Below are 19325 nucleotides of genomic sequence, written 5' to 3'. Positions count from 1 at the left end.
CTTTTCTGATGGAAACTCTTGATGAGCGTATCAGGGCCCTTCTTCCAGAGCTTCTGGAGGGACTGCTCCGCCAGTCTATGTCGGTGCCAGGGCTGATTGCGCCTTCTGTATCGACTGTGGAAGCAACATCTGGTCCTTCACCTGTGGTGAGGTCCCTGTCCTCGGCATCGGCGTCGGCTGCCACCCGGGTCGATTCTCCATCGGCAGAGGAAGCTTTGCTGCAGTCCAGAAGGGGTCGACTTCTCGACATCCCGCTCGAGGTTGTTGTTCCTCGATGTCGAGACAGGCTCGGGTTCGGGCTGCTCTTAGCTTTTGTCTGATACTGATGATGAGCACTCGTGGGAGGAAGAGGAAGAATCCATGATACTTTTCTGAAGAAGAGTCTTATGGGGTCCCCTCTGATCCTACTCCGCCAATTGAAAGAAGGTTGTCTCCACCTGAGAGTCTTTCTTTTTCCTCCTTTGTTTGGGAAATGTCTAAGGACATTCCTTTCCCTATGGAGGTTGTAGATGAGCCCAGGGCTGAGATGCTCAAGGTCTTGGATTATCCTTTTCCACCTACAGAGGTTGCAACGGCTCCCTTGCATAACACACTCAGTGAAGTTCTTATGCGAAACTGGTCGTTTCCTCTTTCTAATCCAGTGGTCCCCAAGAAAGCTGAGTCCCAGTACAGAGTCCATGAAGAGCCGGTAATGGTGAAGTCTCAACTACCTCACGATTCCACGGTGGTGGATTCTGCTCTCAGAAGAGCCAAGAATACTAGGGACTGTGCCTCGGCGCCCCCAGGGAGAGAGTCTAGGACCTTGGATTCTTTGGGGAGAAACACGTATCAGGCTGCTATGCTCGCAGCCAAGATTCAAACATACCAGCTCTACACGAGCATCCACTTGCAGAACTCGGTGAGGCAATTCTCCAGTTTGGTCGAAGCACTTCCTCCGGAGATCGCCGAACCTTTTCACCAGGTGGTCAGGCAGCAGAAGGCGTGTCGTAAATTCCTGGCCAGGGGTACTTACGATACTTTTGATGTGGCATCCCTAGTAGCTGCTCAAAGGTATAGTGATGCACAGACTCTCATGGCTGCGTGTCTCTGACCTGGATCATAGGACCCAGCAGCGAATGGCGGATGTTCCTTGCCGGGGGGATAACCTTTTTGACGAAAAAATGGAGGACATGGTCGATCAGATCAAGAAGCACCATGATGCTATGGATTCTCTCTCCCGCCGGGCGTCTTCTGCTGCCACCTCCTATCTAGGAGGTTTTTTGGAGGGAAGAGGAGTGCTCCCTATTCCTACAATAGGCGTAGGAACACTCCTGCTTCTCGACAGCCTGTCCAGGCTCAGTCCTAGCGTGCTTGTTCCCGTTAACGTTGTGCGCCTAAGGCCCCTGCGGCTCCCCAGCAAAAGCAAGGGCCGGGCTTTTGACTGGCTCTGGTGCAGCATAGCCTCAGAAAAAGTGTCCGTGCCAGATGACTTGCCTGTCGGAGGGAGGTTGATATTTATTCACCAAAGGTGGCCTCTCTTAACCTCCGATCGGTGGGTACTTCAAATAGTCCGTTCAGGATACACCCTCAATCTGGAACCAAACCTCCGAATTGCCCAACAGGAGCTCATCTTACAGCTCCCAGCACAAGCAGGCACTTGCAGAGGAACTCTCCGCCCTTCTAAAGGCCAATGCGGTCGAACCCGTTCCACCAGGGGAAGAAGGGCTGGGATTCTATTCCAGGTACTTCCTTGTACAAAAGAAAACAGGGGGGATGCGTCCCATCCTAGACCTAAGGGCCCTGAACAAATTCCTAGTCGGAGAAAAGTTCAGGATGGTTTGTCTCGGCACCCTTCCCATGATTCAGGAAAACGACTGCTATGCTCTCTGGACTTAAAGGATGCTTATACCCACGTCTTGATACTCTCAGCTCACAGGAAGTATCTTCGATTTCGGTTGGGAACTCAGCACTTTCAGTACTGTGTACTGCCCTTTGGCCTTGCGTCTGCGCCCAGGATTTTCACAAAGTGCCTGGCAGTTGTCGCAACATCTCTACGCAGACTGGGAGTGCATGTGTTCCCTTATCACGACGATTGGCTGGTGAAGAGCACCTCTGAGGCAGGCGCTCTACAGTCCATGCAGTTGACTATTCTGGTGCTAGAACTACTGGGGTTCATGATCAATTATCCCAAGTCCCATCTTGTCCCGGTTAAAAAATTGAAGTTTATTGGACACATGGACGTCTCGAGCTTATCTTCCCCAGGCAAATGCAGACAATCTCCTGGCTCTAATATCCATGGCTCGAGCGTCTCAACAGATCACAGCTCGGCAGATGTTGAGACTCTTAGGACACATGGCTTCCACAGTTCATGTAACTCCCATGGCATGCTTACAGATGAGATCAGCTCAATGGACTCTAGCTTCCCAGTGGTGCCAGGCCACAGGGGATCTAGAGGATGTCATCCATCTCTCCACCGACTTTTGCAGTTCCCTTCAGTGGTGGACCGTTCGATCCAATTTGACCTTGGGACGTCCATTCCAAATTCCTCAGCCACAAAAAGTGTTGACAACGGATGCATCCCTCCTGGGGTGGGGAGCTCATGTAGATGGACTTTACACTCAAGGAGTCTGATCCTTTCAGGAAAAGGGTCTTCAGATCAACCTCCTGGAATTACGAGCGATCTGGAACGCTCTAAAGGCTTTCAGAGACTGGCTGTCCAACCAAATCATTCTGATTCAGACAGACAATCAGGTTGCTATGTATTACACCAACAAGCAGGGGGGCACCGGATCTCACCCTCTGTGTCAGAAAGCCGTCAGGATGTGGCTTTGGGCGCGCCATCACGGCATGTTTCTCCAAGCCATGTATCTGGCAGGCGTAAACAGCAGTCTGGCCAACAGGTTGAGCAGAATCATGCAACTTCACGAGTGGTCTCTCAACATGGGTGTTGTCCACAAGATCTTCCGAGCGTGGGGCACCCCCTCGGTGGATCTTTTTGCCACTCAGATCAATCACAAAGTCCCTCAGTTCTGTTCCAGACTTCAGGCCCACGACAGACTGGCGTCAGATGCCTTTCTCCTGCATTGGGGGCAGGCCTTCTGTATGCATATACTCCCATACCTCTAGTAGGGAAGACTTTGCTGAAACTCAAGCAAGACCATGGAACTATGATCCTGATTGTTCCTTTTTGGCCTCGTCAGATCTGGTTCCCTCTTCTTCTGGAGTTGTCCTCCGAAGAATCGTGGAGATTGGAGTGTTTTCCAACCCTCATCACCCAGAACGAGGGGTCGCTTCTACATCCCAATCTCCAGTCTCTGGCTCTCACAGCCTGGATGTTGAGAGCTTAGAAGTTGCCTCCTTGGGTCTTTCTGAGGGTGTCTCCCGGGTCTTGCTTGCTTCCAGAAAAGATTCCACGAAAAAGTGTTATTCTTTCAAATGGAGGAGGTTTGCCATCTGGTGTGACAGCAAGTCCCTAGATCCTTTTTCTTGTCATACATGGACCCTGCTTGAATACCTTCTACACTTATCAGAGTCTGGTCTCACGACCAACTCCGTAAGTTCACCTTAGTGTAATTAGTACTTATCCTCAACGTGTAGAGGGTAAGCCTATCTCTGGACAGCCTTTAGTTGTTTCCTTCATGAGAGGTTTGCTTTTGTCAAAGCCCCCTGTCAAACCTCCACCAGTGTCATGGGATCTCAACTTCGTTCTCACCCAGCTGATGAAAGCTCCTTTTGAGCCACTGAATTCCTGCCATCTGAAGTACTTGACCTGGAAGGTCATTTTCTCGGTGGCTATTACTTCAGCTCGTAGAGTCAGTGAGCTCCAAGCCCTGGTAGTGCATGCACCTTATCTCAAATTTCATCATAACAGAATAGTCCTCCGCACTCACCCTAAGTTCTTGCTGAAGGTGGTGTCAATTATCTTGCCAACATTTTCCCCCGTCCACATACCTGCCCTGGTGAAGACAAGTTGCACACCTTGGACTGTAAGAGAGCATTGGCCTTTTACGTGGACGGACAAAGCCCTATAGACAGTCTGCCCAGTTGTTTGTTTCTTTTGATCCCAACAGGAGGGGAGTTGCCATCGGAAAACGCACAATCTCTAATTGGCTAGCGGATTGCATTTCCTTTACTTATGCCCAAGCTGGGCTGACTCTGGACCAGTGGTGTTCCTGGGGGGGGGGGGGGGGGCGGAGGTGCGGTCCGCCCCGGGTGCACGCCTGTCCTCCGTTTTTCCATGCTGCTTCTCTGCCCCGGAACAGGTTACTTCCTGTTCCGGGGCAGAGAAGAAGCATGGAACAACGGAGGACCGGCGTGCACCCGGGAGGGGGGGTCCTTTCGCCGGGGGGGGGGGGGTGTCTGCACTGCATCCAGGGGGGGGCACAACGGCGATCCGCCCCGGGTGTCAGCCCCCCTAGGAACGCCACTGCTCTGGACGGCCATGTCACGGCTCATAATGTCAGGGCCATGCTGCGTCAGTGGCTCATTTGAAGTCAGCTTCTGTTGAAGAGATTTGCAAGGCTGCAACGTGCTCATCGGTCCACACATTCACATCTCACTACTGCCTCCAGCAGGATACCCAACGCGACAGTCGGTTCGGGCAGTCGGTGCTGCAGAATCTGTTTGGGATGTAAATCCAACTCCACCCTCCAGGACCCGAATTTCTTCTGGTCAGGCTGCACTCTCAGTTAGTTGTTCTTTGTAGGTCAATTTTCTGTTGTACCCTCGCCGTTGCGAGGTTCAATTGACCTGGGTTCTTGTTTTGAGTGAGCCTGAGAGCTAGGGATACCCCAGTCGTGAGAACAAGCAGCCTGCTTGTCCTTGGAGAAAGCGAATGATACATACCTGTAGCAGGTGTTCTCCGAGGACAGCAGGCTGATTGTTCTCACCTACCCTCCCTCCTCCCCTTTGGAGTTGCGTTTCATAATTTTTGCTTGTCATTCAACTGAGCGGGAACGGTCGCGCACAGGCGGGAAGACGGCCGCGCATGCGCGGTGGGCGTGCCCTGCTTGCGGGACCGCCCGCAAAGTTTTCTTCCAGTTGGTGGGGGCTGCCGTGGACGTCAACCCAGTCGTGAGAACAATCAGCCTGCTGTCCTCGGAGAACACCTGCTACAGGTATGTATCATTCGCTATCCTGCCATCCACAGAGAACACATGCAAACAGGTAAGTAACTTGGTTTCACTTCCACACCGAACAGAGCTTGCACACTGAGTTGTACCTGAGGCAAAGAAGGATCAAGTGACTTGTCAACATTACACAGGAGTACCTGTGGGAGAAGCAGGATTTGAACCTTGGCTTTCCTAAACCTCAGCCTGCTGCTTTAACTAAGTTGTTTCTTTGTTACCCTATTGGTTCACGTGCTCCTCTGGGCTTAAGTGTTAAGAGTTATCTCTTCCATTCCTGTATTGTCAAGGGAATGTATAATATTTGCTCAATTTTTGATGACATTTTGTAGTAGGCTTACTTTCTTGTATGTATGTGTTTGGAAGATAAGATTTCATTACAGAAGTCCATATTTTATTTTCTGCATTGTAAAATCAGTTTTAGAGTTAAGTTTTAAGTCCCTTTCATTTAGCCTGCTCAATTTCAAACATCCATTTTCATACGTTTTTCTTTTTAATCTTTTAGTTGCCATATAATCTTAGATTTCAGAGGTAGGTTTTGTTAAAGCTTTGCTGACAGACCTTTGTGCTTTAGGTTAGAGAATTTTCACTGTTTTTTTCCTTCCTTCTTTGTTTTTTTGCATTTTCTTTTAAACTAGCAGAGACATCTCTTTGGTTGACAAGTGCCTCCCCCCACCCATATAATAGCTTGCCTCCTCAACTTTAACATGGTCTGGCTGTGGCTACTGCTAAGTCCTGACATCTTCTCCCTCCTGCATTTGTGATTGAAGCATGTATTTGTAGTCTGAACATTGGGGCTCTTTATCTACGCAGCCCAGTACAATTAAATTTGCTTTTAGGCATCTAAACAGCTGGCCATTTTTACTGTACCTCCATCCTCCACTTGTAACGAGAAGGCTGCACAGAAGCTGCTACAGAAGCTTACTTCAATATGCCCACCTTTGCCAGATAATTTATCTCAATACATAAATAAAAAAAATAGGACTGTATTTAAATTATGAATATATATGCAAAATATATGAATATTAGTTGCAGCTGAAGCCTTAGTGATTAGTTCAGCCTCCCTTTTTGGTACCATGAGCCCAGGATATGTACATGTATTTTTCTAGGGTATATATTTGAATTTTATGTATGTAAACTGGAACTTATTTTATATTTAACAGGTGTTTTTATTGTTTTAATCTTTTGTAATGTGAAGGTCTTTTCTCATGTTAACTTCTAATTTTGCTTGCAGGTAGCCGCTATTCTTATGAAGAAGATGGTTATAAGCCTTCATTTATACAGGATGATGAGCTCAGACACTTAATCCTTAGGGTCAGTAAAGAGAGAGAATGGATTAAGAACTATATATTAAAAAATGGTTTAACTTTGTTTTGGTGTGAATGGAAAAGGTCTTGGGGTTTTCTAAAAATCATTTTTGCTTTATTGCTGCGCTATCAGGCTGCTTCTGAAAAAGATCTGTTAAGACATTGGTTATCTGGTGGTCCATAATCCAAGAAAAGCGTGTTACAATTGGGCATTCTTATGGATTAGAGAGCCAGTGGACTGTAAGCCTGTATCATAGACCTTTTATAATGACAATGCTTTATGTCTGTATACACTATATAGTAATTATTGTAAGTATTTTAGTATGTGGTATACATACTGTATATAGATTCCATTTTCTTTGCTTATACTTTCAAGATCAAAGGATTTGATTGCTAAATACAGCTCTACTCTGTACAAGCAGAAACAAAGCTGCTGTGAAGGCATACTTTTAAAATGTCCTGGTTGCCCTCGTTTATCCTCTGTTTTCTTTGGTTTATTTATTTAAATACAACTTGCCATTTTGGGGGGGGGGGGGGGTTGAATATTATAGGTTAAGTTCCAGATTGATGAGTGTAATTTTTTTTTCTTACTGTATTTCTTTCTCTGTGATGAGGGCTACTTAAATAGGGTGAATTGCCTTAGGGCCCTTTAACACGCTTACAATTAGTGTGTGCGTTAACCACATAGGCACCTATAGGGATATTGTAGGCGCCTACATGGTTAATGCGTGTACATGTTTAACGTGCGTTAAAGACACTAACGTGCCTATACGTCTTAGTAAACAGGGCCCTTAATATTTTGTTTTGCTTCTAATGTTTCTTGATTACTGTTCTAGTCTTTATTTTTGAAAAACAATAAAAATGTAAGTGTAATCACACTTGACTGTGAACCCAATGCTAATTCTTCCCTGATGTTTCTTTTCTTACCCCCCCCCCCCCCCCCCCCGTTTACTAAGCTGCGCTGTAATGCTGACACAGCCCATTCATTTGCTGCACGGCTTAGTAAATGGGGGTTAGTTTTCCATGACACACTTCAAGCCCCTAAGGGCTATTAACAAATAGTTTTCTGCTGCAAATATTTCTGACTTAAAATGGTTTTCCTGCTTGATGGGGCTGTTGGGGTTTGAACAAATTGGGACGCTTCAGGAGAGGGTTTGAGTGAAGTTTACTTTAACTACCTAGAGACCTTGGATGACTGGATTTAGATTTCAGATTTAACTGCTCACCTTTTCCAAGTCAGAGGTCAAGGCAAAATATAATCAGACAGTTCTTATGTATGATTGTCATGGTTTGTAAAGGGAGAGGAAGTTGGAGTTTCTTCAAATCATATGTGTATTAAAGAAAATATTTTGAAAGCAGACATTTCTAGGGAGTTATGAAACTAAAATTAAATTGAACATTCCCTATAGCTTAGAATTCTTAAAAAAAATTATTTATCTAGAAACCAAATAGTTTGGTTGGAATCTTGATATTTGCTGTTCAGCCAAATTAATTTATAAGAACTGTATTTTTATTTACAGGCTGCGGATGGGTTCCTGTTTGTGGTTGGATGTGATGCAGGAAAAATTCTGTTTGTCTCTGAATCGGTCTCTAAAATACTAAATTACAGCCAGGTGGGGTGAAATATCTGTGTATATATTTTGACAATGAACTGGAATTCTATGTGCTCAGTAGCTCCTCTGGATTTCTGACCTGAATTTGTTTGTGGTTGGTGGGTGGATTTTTCTTTTCTTTTTTTAAAACTTTGTGTCTGAATTTAGGTTTAAGCGGCCACCGCACTAACGCAGAAAAAAATTCTTTGGGAAGGTGGCCTAGTTTTTATCCTTTCAGAGATCTGTTTTGTTTACTAATATGCAAAATGATTTTGTAAGTATGGCCAATATTTAAAAAATGCTAAATCAAAAAAGAACGGCTGTAAGTTTAATGAAAACATATCACTACACTTTGCTAAAAAGAATCCTTTTTTAAAGAAAATGTTTTCAGTCTGAGATATGAAATTGAAATGCTTTTCAGCAATTTATTTAGGCTGCCTTGATCATCTTTAAAAAAAAATGTGCAGTGCAGTTTTTTTCCCAAAGCACATAATAGTGATAATTTCAGAAATAGCATTGAAAGAGCCTATGCCTAGCTAAATAACTTAGGGGCCCTTTTACTAAGCTGCACTAAAAGGTGGCCTGCGCTATGACTAGCGTGTGGGTTTCCTTGCGCAGTGAGGCCACTGTACAATGGCAGCATTTCCATTTTTCTTATAAATGACCAGGTGTTAATTTCCCAATTAGAATATGAACACTTACTGATACCTACTTAGGAGATGGAACGGGCTTACACGCTAACGATGCGCTAATTGGTTGGCATGCAGCAATGTAGCTGCACTAACCAATTAACACTGGGCATGTCTACTCTCTGCCCCCCCAACACATTCCTAGCGTGCGCAGATGCCAGAACTACCACAGGATGTCTGAATGTACCCCACGGTAGTGCATTTTGGCGCGCAGAAAGCACGCATTAGTGCTTTCCACCACTTAATAAATGGACCCTTTAGTAAATAGGACCCTATCAAAATACAAATGCCATTAATGATGATACATTCAGCATTTTATTAATTTGGTGTCAATTTTTAGTAAATTGTTTGCATTCGGAATGCTTAATAATATAAATACATGTTTAAGGCTTATGGCAGAATGTGTGATTCTTCAGATTTCATTGCACTGCATTAAACTGATGTATTTTATTTTTCTTCAGCATGATCTGATAGGTCAGAATTTATTTGATTACTTGCATCCAAAAGACATGGCAAAAGTAAAGGAGCAACTTTCCTCCTCAGATGTTTCTTCTCGAGAAAAGTTAATTGATGCTAAAAGTAAGTACTTTCAGAACTTTTAAATGATGAATGTTTTATCAATGTATTGTCTTGTAAAATTATTCCTATTTTCTATATTTGTGTGGGGAGAAAGAATTTGGCATTTATCAAGACCTACAACTTCCAGTGTGCATATCTAGTCCTTATTTATCATGTTGCAAACTTGGTGTTTGCTGTATGTTATGAATGGTTGTGTGACTGAATAGAGAGTAAAAACTGAGCTTTTACTCTGTTCAAGCAGACCATGAAGGAGTGAGTTTGTGAAGATTTTCTGCCTCCATGCCATTCTTAATAGTGTAGCAGTATTTGTTGGATCAACTGATTATAGGAGAGGCTATGGACCCCTGACGGAGGCATTTGCTGAAACACGGCAGTGTCGAGTCAGCATAAAATTATAACCAAAGTGTGGCTGTAGTGACATTATCCCCCCTAGCGGTCTCTGCTTTTTGCAGAATATTTTTCTTCTCCTGGTTCTTTTCTGTGTATACCTTAATACTTCATATACAGTAAACATTGTCCCACAACCTTTTTTCTTGATTTGTTTTAACTGGAAGTACAAAAGCAGGAATTTAAATATTTCCTGAAAGATTTTGTAAATTTTTGTGCAAACACCTCTTTACCCTATGTAAGATAAGGGAAATCAGTTGTGATGCATGATTTTCAAACTTTATACTCTCACTTTTAAAGCGCACAGACATAGTTTTCCCCCCTATGCCTCTTCCGCTTTATTAATGATCATTGACTGGTGCGTCCTAATCCCAAATTTGCTCATCTTGAATTCACTTGTCACCACGCTTTTTTTTTTCACAGCCCCATCTATGGAAATTCTCTCCCACTTCTTGTATGTTCAGAACTATCTTTCAAAAACTTTATGATAGCTGTGAAAATCTGGCTATTTCAACAAGTGTTCACGCCCAGTTAGTTTAGGAGCTGAAGGTCTTCCTGTTCAGTCTCACTGCCCCACTTTTTGCCTTATCCCCTGCCCCTCCTTCCTCTATACTACTTATCCTACTTCTTGCCCCTCCTTTTGTCCTATCCCTCGGTGAAATATCACTCATGGATATGTATTTTATGAGCCTGTCCAGTTGTCCACTTTTCTGATGCGAAGCGACACTCAGAACAAACACTCACACTCACTCTCACTCACACACTCTTCTAAATAAGGCAGGGGTTCTCAACCCACTCCTTGGGGCACACCCAGCCTGTCAGGTTTTCAAGATACCCACAATGAATATGCATGAGGATAGACTTGCATACAATGGAAGCACTGCATGCAAACTTATCTCATTTACTGACCCAACTTAAATGCCTCAACTCTGCAATGCATCAAAACCTTACATCGTATTGGACATTATATATTCCTTATTTCCTTGACCCTTATTGTACTTGTTTACCCTTCCCTTACCTGACCCTTATTTTATCCTGTATTTAACATCTACCGGACCTGGCGCCCGCCTTTACGGTATTATGTAAGCCACATTGAGCCTGCTAATGGGTGGGAAAATGTGGGATACAAATAAATAAATAAATTTATGTTCATTAACGCCCTACAAAAGTAACTACACAATTTCTTTTCTACACAATTTTATTTACTGTCCAAAATTTTTTTCCAGCTCCTTTATATATTAAATCCAGTTTCCCCTTGTGAAGAAACTACAAGCATTCATATACATTCTCACAACCATACATATCTCCTAATTAAAATACTCTCACTCTTTCCCTAGGTGACAATATAAGCATACTTATATAATACATTCATTAGATTACAACATAATTTAAGTTGATTGTTGTAGCTTCATGCCATAATTTTCAATTCTTATAAATCTCTTACAGTAATCCCCCTTTCAACAATGGCTTGAACATATCCTGCTGGTGATAACTGCAAATCCAGTGAACTCCAAAACTTGTTTGGTTATCAGATGGCTTATACCATGTTTGTCTGTCTCACAATCCAAAGTGCATTCGGTAATCGAGTAGTATAATAAATTTTCCACATGATATCGACACTCCTTCACCCTGTTGAATCTTTTCAGCAAGTAGAGCTGGCCTCAGACCTGGCACAGTCGATGCGTTTCACAAAGGCGTCATCGGGTTTAACTAAAGAAAGCATAGAACAGCATGGAAGAAACTCAATATTTTCAAAAACCTATCCCTCATAAAATCTCTAATTATTTTTTTACCTTTTTATGAATTCAAAATGCTTTACTGGTTGTATAATGCAAAAAACAGAGGGAACTAGTCTTCGCAAAACCGTATACAGAAAACAAAAAACAGCGAAGATGACCAAAAATTGTATAAAATAGACGACGCTTCAATTAAAAATCCAACAAAACAATTTAATAAAAAATGAAGTTAAAATGAAATACAATAAAATGGTCGGTGAGCAAGACTCGACACAGCTGTGTTTCAGCCTATTTGGCCTGCATCAGGAGTCTTTTTGCCATCCAAAGGGTCACTTTTGTGATCTTTCACCGTATAATGTGATACATTTTTTCGTCTTCTTATGGTTCAGCTTGTAGTTGTGCTGTAGCGTCACTAAGAGCAACTTCTTGGATTTCTCTTATCTGGCGTCTAACCACGAGTGTTAGCTTGGATTTGAGAAGGTAAACAGAGCAGGCCTCCCACAGGTGTCTGGAGCTATGGCATTCCACCATCGAACGCCAGATCATGCGCTGTGCATACACCCAGCGTGATTTTAAAGCATCATCAGCATATGTGTGCCAGGTGTATTTGGTATTCGTATTCAGCCGAATAATATTTTTCATTATTCGTATTTGGCCAAATAGTAATATGTGCTATTCGGTACAGCTCTAATTACCACTAGTGGTCACATTTCCAAATAACAGCCCTTATTCCAGGGGTTCTCAACCCAGTCCTCAGGACACACCAAGCCGGTCTGTTTTTCAAGATATTCATAATGAATATAAATTTTCCCTATACAATGAGTTTATTATCAATCTTGTTACTAATATCAGTAACTCCCTACAAAAGTATCTACACAATTTCTTTTCTACACAGTTTTATTTACTGTCCAAATGTTTTCAAATCCTTTATATATTAAATACAGTTTCCCCTTGAGCTTAAACATAACAAAATAATAAAAGAAGCAATGTGAATCGGAGATCGTGTTTATTTCAGTAGGATTTAGCACAGTTGAGCCCTGGATTATTTGTATTTGAGTTTGTCACTGTTTGGCCAAATGCTAATATGTGATACAGCCCTAGTGGTAATGCTGTGAGATTGGGGTCAACTGTTGCCATTTTAGTATAGGCAGCTGGCCTTGCTGAGTTTAAAGGGGGTCTGGACAGATTTCTGAAGGAAAAGTCCATTGATCGTTATTAAATTTTGGGTTTTTTGCCAGGTTCTTGGGGCCTGGATTGGCCGCTGTCAGAGGCAGAGTGCTGGGCTTGATGGACCTTTGGTCTTTTCCCAGCGTGTCAGTGCTTATGTGCTTATGTGCTGTAGCAACTAAGGATTGCTGCTGCCCCCATCTCTCTCCGGACTCCTGGTCAGGCTCTTGAAGGAGGGTGCAAAGGGTGGGCAAGCCAGGCAAAGCTGACCTCAATTTCAACTCTCCAAAGGGCTGGGGCTTTGGGTAGGAGGTCTTTTCTCTGTTTTAACCCCACAGGGTTAGGAAAGGAGGGGAGGGAAGTTCACTGCATCCACTAGTTGCTCCTCTTAAGTGTGGTTTGTCACCATATAGAACAGAGCTCTCTGATTTTATATTGTCAGATTTTTTTTTTCTTCTCATGGCAGCAGGTTTTAAATTTAAAACACCTTTTGGGAGATAGGGTCAATCTTGTAATACCGTGTTTCCCCGAAAATAGGACATCCTCCGAAAATAAGACCTAGTAGAGGTCTTGCTGCAATTTGAAAATATAAGGCCTCCCCCCGAAAATAAGACCTAGCAGGGGAGGCCTTATTTTTCGGGGAAACATCGGGTCGCCCCCCCCCCCCCACCTGAGGTCGCCCCCCCCACCCGAGATCGCCGGCTCCCCCCCCCTTGATCGCTCCCGGAACTAACCTCTTAAACGCTTCCTTTCACCATTCATCTTCGCACTTGCAGCAAGCAGCAGGGCAGGCCACTCCTTCCTTCCGTGTCCCACCCTCGCCTGACGTTACGTTACGTCAGGCGAGGGCGGGACACGGAAGGAAGGAGTGGCCTACCCTGCTGCTTGCTGCAAGTGCGAAGATGAATGGTGAAAGGAAGCGTTTAAGAGGTTAGTTCCGGGAGCAACTGAGGGCGGGGGGAGCCGGCGATCGAGGGGGGGGAGCCTGCGATCTCGGGTGGGGGGGGCGACCCGATGTTTCCCCGAAAAATAAGGCCTCCCCTGAAAATAAGACCTAGCGGGTCTTGGGGAGCAAAAATTAATATAAGACAGTGTCTTATTTTCGGGGAAACACGGTAGTATTCAAAATAGATAAAGGAAGAGAAGCTGGGTAGTATTTTACTTTGACTCCTCTCTCTGTTCCTTGTCTCTTAAAATATTAAACAGTTGACAGGTGTTTCAGCACTCTGCATTGCTAATGCAGAGGTTGTGGTTTGATTGCCAAACCTGGTTTCTGTTCTTCAAAGTCTGATGCTTTGCAGAAACTTGAGCCAATTTCTAATAACAGTATCTATGGTTATAATAAGAATGTATGTGTGCTGGGTTTACAGGAAGCCACAATTTGTTCTCTACTAAAGAAATTTGCTGTGATGGATGGGTTATAGGAAGAGAAAGGTGGGTCTTAACTGTTGCATAAAATCCCTGTTTGCTCTAAATGAGGCCCCATGGCACCTCATTTTTAAGCCTTCACTTTTGTAAATTGTAATTTGCGGTATTGAAGCATGTTCTAGTTCAAATAGAAACTGAAGTATGTACAAGATGAGTTGGTCCAAAAACAACAAATAAGATATGACGGGAGTTCCCAACTCTTGTCCTCCTCATATTTTTTCCCCAAAGACGTTTGCAGTTTAATAGTATTTGCTTACGTTTAGTCTTAGAATATGTTCTCATGAAAGGTCTTGGAGAAAAGACGGCTGAGGGGAGATATGATAGAGGTCTATAAAATAATGAGTGGAGTGGAAAGGGTAGACGTGAAGCGTCTGTTTACTCTTTCCAAAAATACTAGGACTAGGGGGCATTCAATGAAGCTACAAAGTAGTAAATTTAAAACAAATCGGAGAAAATGTTTCTTCACTCAACGTGTAATTGAACTCTAGAATTTGTTGCCAGAGAATGTGGTAAAGGTGGTTCTTAGCGGGGTTTAAAAAAAAGGTTTGGACAGCTTCCTAAAGGAAAAGTCCATAGATTATTATTAAAATGGACTTGGGAAACTCTACTGCTTATTTCTGGGATAACAGCATAAAATGATTTGTACTTTTTTGGGATCTTGCAGTTATTTGTGACCTGGATTGGCCACTGTTGGAAACAGGATGCTGGTCTTGATGGACCTTTGGTCTGTCCCAGTATGGCAGTGCTTATGTACTTATGTAATAGGGCACTAAGTACCATTTATACTGTACTCTACCTGAAATCTTCCACACAGTTAACACCTGCTCTGCTATCCATGTAAAAAATTGATGCATGTGCATATTCTTTGTAAAATAATATGCATGAGTTCCCATTTTGCCCCTGCTTCACTATAAACCCAATTATTTATTGGTTCTTATCTGGGTAGGAGCAGCTCTTACCCAGATAAGTACTGTTCACTAGTACCATACCTACATTTTCAGTGCCATTATCCAGATAATGCTGCTGAATTGTTGACTGCCCTAGCACAGACTGAGTAGTTCTGGGGTGGAGTTGGGGTGGAATTTCTAGTGACCTAGTTGAGTGGTTCTCAATCCAGTCCTGAGAGCACACCCAGCCAGTTGGATTTTCAGGATATCCACTATGAATATGCGAAAGAGATCTTCATGCACTGCCTCCTTGGTTTGCAGGTCTATCTCATGCATGTGTGTTGTGGATATTTTGAAAACCTGACTGACTGGGTATATCCTGAGGACTGGGTTGAGAAGCACTGACTTAGTTAACAGTGATATTCAGCCTGCTAACCAAGTAAGTGGCTAAAAGCTGTCCTAACTTTATCTTGGTACCAGTTTGAGTATCACTGATAACCAGATGATGGCCAGCAGCCATATACCTAGATATTCAGCACTAGTTGGTATCCAGGTATTTAAAAAAAAAAAAAAATCCATGGCACTGGTGTTTAAATCCAATGTTGAGTGCTGTGACTGAATATCAGGGTGTGGGGAGGGGGGGGGGGGGGCTGCAGAATTCCTACTCTTTAGTTAAGTAAGATGGTATGGTAGCTGTGTTAGTTCACTTTTAAAGGTAATAAGTAGAAATAGAACAATAAAAAAAGAAAATAAGATGATATAGTATTTGGGATTGGATGTATTTGAGCATATTGCTACCTTCCAGGACACTGCTTAAGAACAATCCCTGATGCAGGCAAGTTTGCTGAAACACAACCCGTATCTGGTCTTCTAAGTTGCTTCACTAAAACTGATTTCTTCATCCCGCTTTTGGCTGACATCATTGTCTTTGTAGGTCCTGAATACAAGTTTAAACAAAAGGCGATGAACAAACAATAAATTAGACAAATACGTAGAGTTTGAGACATAAGGTTAAATTGCAACCCTCCAGCAAACAAAATAAAATTCTGTACATCTTTCTCCAATAGAACAAGCTGCCATAAAAAGCATGCACAATAACCACAATATTGTCATCAAACCTGCAGACAAATGAGGCTTTTTAATGATTATGGACACACAAAAATACATAGAAGAAGGGTACAGACAGCTGTGTCAATGCATACTAAAGGAAACTGACTGGGAAACCCACACAGGATTATACAATGCAGTTGAAAAATCTCAAAAAGACTCTTCCAAAGCAAGCACAGTTGCATCTAAAGAAACTCATAGCAAACCATTCTTTTGCGGACACATTGTAAATGCTACCTTAAATTCATAAACCTAGAAATCCTGACAGACTAACTATATCTGGTATCGGCACGTTTAAAGAGAAAATATCTGGACTTACAGATGGATTGTTAAACCCTTAGTGCACAAGACAAACTGCTTCATACAAGACACCACAGATTTTCTGAACAAATAAAAAAACAGCAACCAGTTACTACCTGGTGCTCTTCTGGTCACAGTGGATATAGAATCACTATATGTTTATGCTTATTTATCATTTTTTTATGAGTCGCCACATTTTGGACTAACCAAGCCTAAGTGATGTACAATCATAAGCTAAAACCAATTCCAAAGGAGAGGAAAAGGATTATGCAACCTTTTTTGACATTCAGTCTCACAAAAGTGTAGCCCAATCTTACAAGGTAAAAACACACTCAAAATCATTGTGTTGATTCATCAGCATTAAGGAGAGTTAAATGCTACTGCAAACATATGTGTTTTTACACTGGTTTTAAATTATTTATGAGTTGCTGAGCACAATCCCAGAGAAAAATTGTTCCAGAGAAACGGTGCTAGGGAAAAAATGTGCTTTATCTTATTGACTCCCTGTGCGCCCGTAATGGAGATGGAAGGATTAGTCAATCATTTAAAGAGCATAGGATTTGAGAAAGGACATAAATTATAATTAAATTGGATAAATAGTCTGGAGTGCCTTAAAAGTTAGGTCAGGATTTGGAACTGTATTCTAAACAGAATAGGGAGCCAATGTAGGTGAAGAAAAAGGGAGGTAATGTAATCACACCACCTAGCCCTACATAGGAAATGAGCTGCTGTATTTTGTAGTGATTTTAATCTTTTAATGGTAGTCTGAGGCAAGCTGGCGTAGATCACATTACAGTAGTCTAGGCAAGAGGTCACATGGGCATGATAAAGAATATGCAGAGCATCACTTCTGTATTTAGGAATAGATTTATAATTTGACATAATTGGAACCATGGATTATCCAAACTGGACAATCATGCCGTAGGCAAGTGGAATTAAACAAGCTGTCAATACCATTTGACTGCTCTGGAGCTCACTTTCAAAGCAGATAGACATCTCAAAATGCCCCAAAAAAGTCCATTGCCAAAAATGCTTAAATCGTGATTTTCAAAAAAGCAGAATTGGGACTTTCACAGATTTTGTCCAAATCGTGTTTGGGGGGGGGGGGGGGGGGAGAGTGTTGGAGGTGTGTCTTGGGCAGTACTAGGGCAAGCCCGTAATTAGGACATCTTTCAACAATAATGGAACAGGAAGAAATGCCCAGGGCACAAAAGAAGTACATTTTTAATTAGACCAGTTTCAATCAGGTCTAAGTTTGTTTTACTATGACAGCATCAGGTATTATAGGCATTCCCAACAGAGCAACAAGCAGCTCCAAGGAGTAGCCTAGTGGTCAGTGCAGTAGACTGTGAATTAGAGGATTCAGGTTCAAATCCCACGCTACCTAGTACATTTGTACCTAAATATAGGAGACACCTGCAGGGCGGAAGTCTATTTTAATGGTGTACGGTAGATTTTACTGTGTTCCTGGAAGGCTCACAAAACAAAATAAAGGAATTATGGTGGAAATTGAACCTGGATGCCATTATTTAAAGTCCACTGCACCACTGACCGCTAGGCTGCCTCTCTGATCTACAGGGACATCTGAGTGGCCATTTCTCTCAAAATGATGCCAGACAGATGGTCTTGTGCCTTGCTTTTTGGGGTTTATAATTTGGACGTGTCACTTTGGAAAATGGCTCTTCTTTATAGATGTCTTCTGGGTAAAAACATCCATCTTAGAGCCATTTTCAAAAGGGAAACCCAGACATTTTTTCTGTTCAAAAATGGCTCCAAGATGGATCTTTTTTTTTTCCTTTTGATGTAGTGAGCTAATCGTCTCAATTCTGATTTTGATGTTTTTCTGGAAATCCCCATCAGTCTCTCCAACAGGAGCAAAGAGGTCCTATTTATTGATACTGTATTTCAGAGCCAGATAAAGTACCAATAGATTGAGTTTTTAAAAAGCTTTAAAAGGAAACAGCTGAGAAGACATGAACTATCTGTCTTGATTTAACAAATCCGTCAGTTCTTGAGCACTGATTTCAAGAAGCATAAACATAGAAACAGATAGGCCTTTATCTGCCATCATTATCTGGTTTGCTCATCCATACCATTAATCTCTACTAGCCTTTCTGCTCATTTACCTGCTTATTTTCGAAGGAGAAGGCGCCCATCTTCCGACACAAATCGGGAGATGGGCGTCCTTCTCCTAAGGGCGCCCAAATCGGCATAATCGAAAGCCAGTTTTGGGTGTCCTTAACTGCTTTCCATCGCAGGGACGACCAAAGTTCAAGGGGGTGTGTTGGCAGTGTACCAAAGGCGGGACGGGGCGTGGTTAAGAGATGGACATCCTTGGCCGATAATGGAAAAAAGAAGGGCGTCGCTGACGAGCATTTGGCCGACTTTACTTGGTCCCTTTGTTTTCACGACCAAGCCTCGAAAAGGTGCCTGAACTGACCAGATGACCACCGGAGGGAATCGGGGATGACCTCCCTTTACTCCCCCAGTGGTCACCAACCCCCTCCCAGGTCTTATTCTTCCAACCTCCTTTCTTCACACATTACAGTTTTGATAGGAATTGTTCCTTTGATAAATGGGTCAAGCTGGCGCTAGATCGGCGTAAGGGGGAGGTCCTTGATACAGCCGGGAGGCGAAACATGCATTTCTCCGAGTACAAGCAGGCTGCTTGTTCTCACGACTGGGGTTGACGTCCACGGCAGCCCCCACCAACCGGAAGAAAACTTCGCGGGCGGTCCCGCACGCAGGGCACGCCCCACCGCACATGCGCGGCCGTCTTCCCGCCCGTGCGCGACCGTTCCCGCTCAGTCTTTTCTTTTCCGCGCTTGAGAGAGCAGTGTTCGTCTCTCTCTCTGTCAGCCCCGGAAACCGGATCGCGCTTTCGCCGCAAATTTTCTCTTTTTTTCTTTTCGTTGTTCTCCGTTTTTTTCTATTTAGTTAAAAAAAAAAAAACGCTGAACTTTGTTTTCCCTCGTCTCTTAGCGGGGGCGTCGCGTTGCGGCCTTGTGGCTGCGCGGTCGATTTATTTTTGAGGTGTGAAT

General features: G+C 43.1%; 1 protein-coding gene across 2 annotated transcripts in view; it reads left to right on the top strand.

Annotated features, from left to right (window-relative positions):
• ARNTL2 (aryl hydrocarbon receptor nuclear translocator like 2) overlaps positions 1-19325 on the top strand; it is a 190119-nt gene that overhangs the window by 100971 nt on the left and 69823 nt on the right. For both annotated transcript variants that reach the window (XM_030214205.1, XM_030214207.1), the window contains exons 4-6: positions 6340-6419; positions 7933-8025; positions 9155-9272. In XM_030214205.1, coding sequence (XP_030070065.1) covers positions 6340-6419; positions 7933-8025; positions 9155-9272 — 291 coding nt within the window. The remainder of the gene's footprint in view (positions 1-6339; positions 6420-7932; positions 8026-9154; positions 9273-19325) is intronic.

The sequence above is a fragment of the Microcaecilia unicolor genome, chromosome 9, assembly GCF_901765095.1.
Source record: "Microcaecilia unicolor chromosome 9, aMicUni1.1, whole genome shotgun sequence".
In the NCBI taxonomy this organism is placed as follows: Eukaryota; Metazoa; Chordata; class Amphibia; order Gymnophiona; family Siphonopidae; genus Microcaecilia; species Microcaecilia unicolor.
This window is presented reverse-complemented; position numbering and strand designations above follow the sequence as displayed.